Genomic DNA, 2,225 nt, shown 5'->3' on the forward strand with positions numbered 1-2,225 from the left:
AATTCCCTATAGTTGGGGAATACTTCGTAGGTCTAAATACTGTATATACCAGTACATAATAGTTAGAAATTAAAAATCCACTTATGGCATTAAAAAGTAATAGAAAAAATACATAGATATATACATATATATATATATATATATATACTGTATAATTAAATATTATAAATAAATATAAACATAATACATTTTTTGCAGACGAGCGTGTCGGGATGCGTTGCGGATGCGTCCAGTGACAACTGTGCGAAAAACTTTATGCTTGCTAGACAAAAAGTGGCCCAGCACAAACCGTGTTAATACAAACAGGATTGTAGATCACATTGCCTTTGCGATCATCTCTCAGTCCGTGTGTTCATGATCGGCTAGTGTAGATCTCATTGCCCAGCTCGTGTGTGAGCGGTGACAGGTGGACCTCTGGAATGTTTCTGTCTGTAAGCAAAACCATCTCATCCCATCAGAGCTGAACTTGGTCCAACACTATAAATACAGCCTCCTATTTATACCAGGGACATGCCTGTCCCCCTGAGGGTCTCTGCAGTGTCATACACTCATTGCAGAGGCTGACAGAAGAGCCAGAGGACTAGTGCCTGCATGAGCAGAGACGTCTGTTTGTTGGTGACTCTCTACAGCTGATCTCTCGCTGCTTCTGGACATGGACAACTCAGGCGGGCCCTATCTAAACGCGCAGGCCCTGTGGTCTAAAGTGGGGATTGTCCGCTTGCTGCAGCTTCTCTTTGGATGTACCACCTTTAGCCTGGTTCTCCACAGAGCCGGATTCAGCGCCGCCTATGGAACCTTCTGCATCTTCGTTTGGTGCTTCTGTTTTGCCGTCACCACGCTCATTGTGGTATGTGACCTGACTCGGCTCCAGTCATGCCTGCGAAACCTGTCCTGGGGTAACTTCACTGCGGCCTTTGCCATGCTGGCATCCCTTATGACCCTCACCGCCTCCGTCATCTACCCGCTGTACTTCGTCACCCTGAACTGTACACCCGACTGCGTTACCAGGAACCACCGGTTGGCCGTCAGCATCTGCGCGGGTCTTCTCTTCCTAGTCTATGCCGTGGAGGTGTTCCTGACGCGTGCCAGGCCCGGGATGCCCTGTAGCTATATGGCGACAGCAGCCGGGCTACTGAAGGTGGTCCAAGCCTTTGTGGCATGTATAATATTTGGAGCTCTGGCGACAGAAAGTCAGTATAAGAAATATGTGGCCACTCAGTGGTGTGTGGCCGTATACAGCTTCTGCTTTGTGTTGACCGTGGTGGTGATAGTCCTCAACATTACCGGGAGGGCAGTCACCCTACGTTGCCCTTTTGAACGCTTTGTGGTCATATACACGGTGGTGGCAATATTGATGTACATAAGTGCTTCTGTCATCTGGCCCATATTCTGTTTCGATACAAAATATGGGTCACCGACCAGACCATCGCGGTGCTCTTGGGGACGATGCCCTTGGGACAGTCAACTGGTTGTCACCATTTTCACTCATGTCAACCTGCTGCTTTATGTTGCAGACCTGGTGTACACTCAGAGACTGCGATTTGTGACTCAGCGCTGAGAAGGAGCCATTTATATCATGGACCCGGGGACCAGAGGGAGCTTTATATATACTGTGCCCAAAAACGAACTCAACCCTATGGGACTTACTGATGTTATTATGTTGTATTATGTTATTCATTTACCTAGTGATTCCCTAAGGCTGCTGTATGGCGAGGTGTCAATCATAACTTATACTCAGAGTCTATTTTTAATAAACTGTGACGTCACTTCTAAAGGTTACTGTACATTATTAATGACCTATACAGGATGTTGAAGTGTGTGCTGTGAAGACTGCTGGCCTTATAACATCACAAGGTTGGGGATATCAATGACATCTGACATATAGCAATGGTGGGCACATGGCAGCTCCGGCGTCTCCCTGCAGCCCCTGGATTCCCCTCTGCTTTGTACCTGGTGCCACGCACACCCTACAACATGCTATACAGTCCTATATGAATGTATGGATCTATAGGTGTCCAGCTCTTGAGTTATTAAACAGCTTTTCCCAGAGGTGTAGCTAGGCTTTCCACCCCCAGGGGCAAGGGTTCAGCATTGTGCCCCCCCTCACTTGCCACTAAAATGTATATAAAGAGGGGAAAGTTCAGCCGTGCGCAGCAATTTTTTTTTACACTAAGCCACCCAATGCATAACTGTACTAACCCAGACCCACTTACCTAATAAAATCT

At 47.1% G+C, this 2,225-nt stretch overlaps 1 protein-coding gene across 1 annotated transcript; it reads left to right on the forward strand.

The window, feature by feature from the left end:
• The first annotated feature begins 530 nt into the window (after positions 1-530).
• On the forward strand, positions 531-1,765 carry MYADML2 (myeloid associated differentiation marker like 2). Its single transcript, XM_040434899.1, has one exon. The coding sequence runs from the start codon at positions 653-655 to the stop codon at positions 1,556-1,558; it is 906 nt and encodes a 301-aa protein (XP_040290833.1). The 5' UTR covers positions 531-652; the 3' UTR covers positions 1,559-1,765.
• Positions 1,766-2,225: the final 460 nt, after the last annotated feature.

The sequence above is a fragment of the Bufo bufo genome, chromosome 6 (assembly GCF_905171765.1).
Source record: "Bufo bufo chromosome 6, aBufBuf1.1, whole genome shotgun sequence".
Classification (NCBI taxonomy): Eukaryota; Metazoa; Chordata; class Amphibia; order Anura; family Bufonidae; genus Bufo; species Bufo bufo.

Coding starts and splice junctions, on each gene's coding strand:
- MYADML2 (XM_040434899.1), top strand. CDS start 653: ATGGACAACTCAGGCGGGCCCTATCTAAACGCGCAGGCCCTGTGGTCT.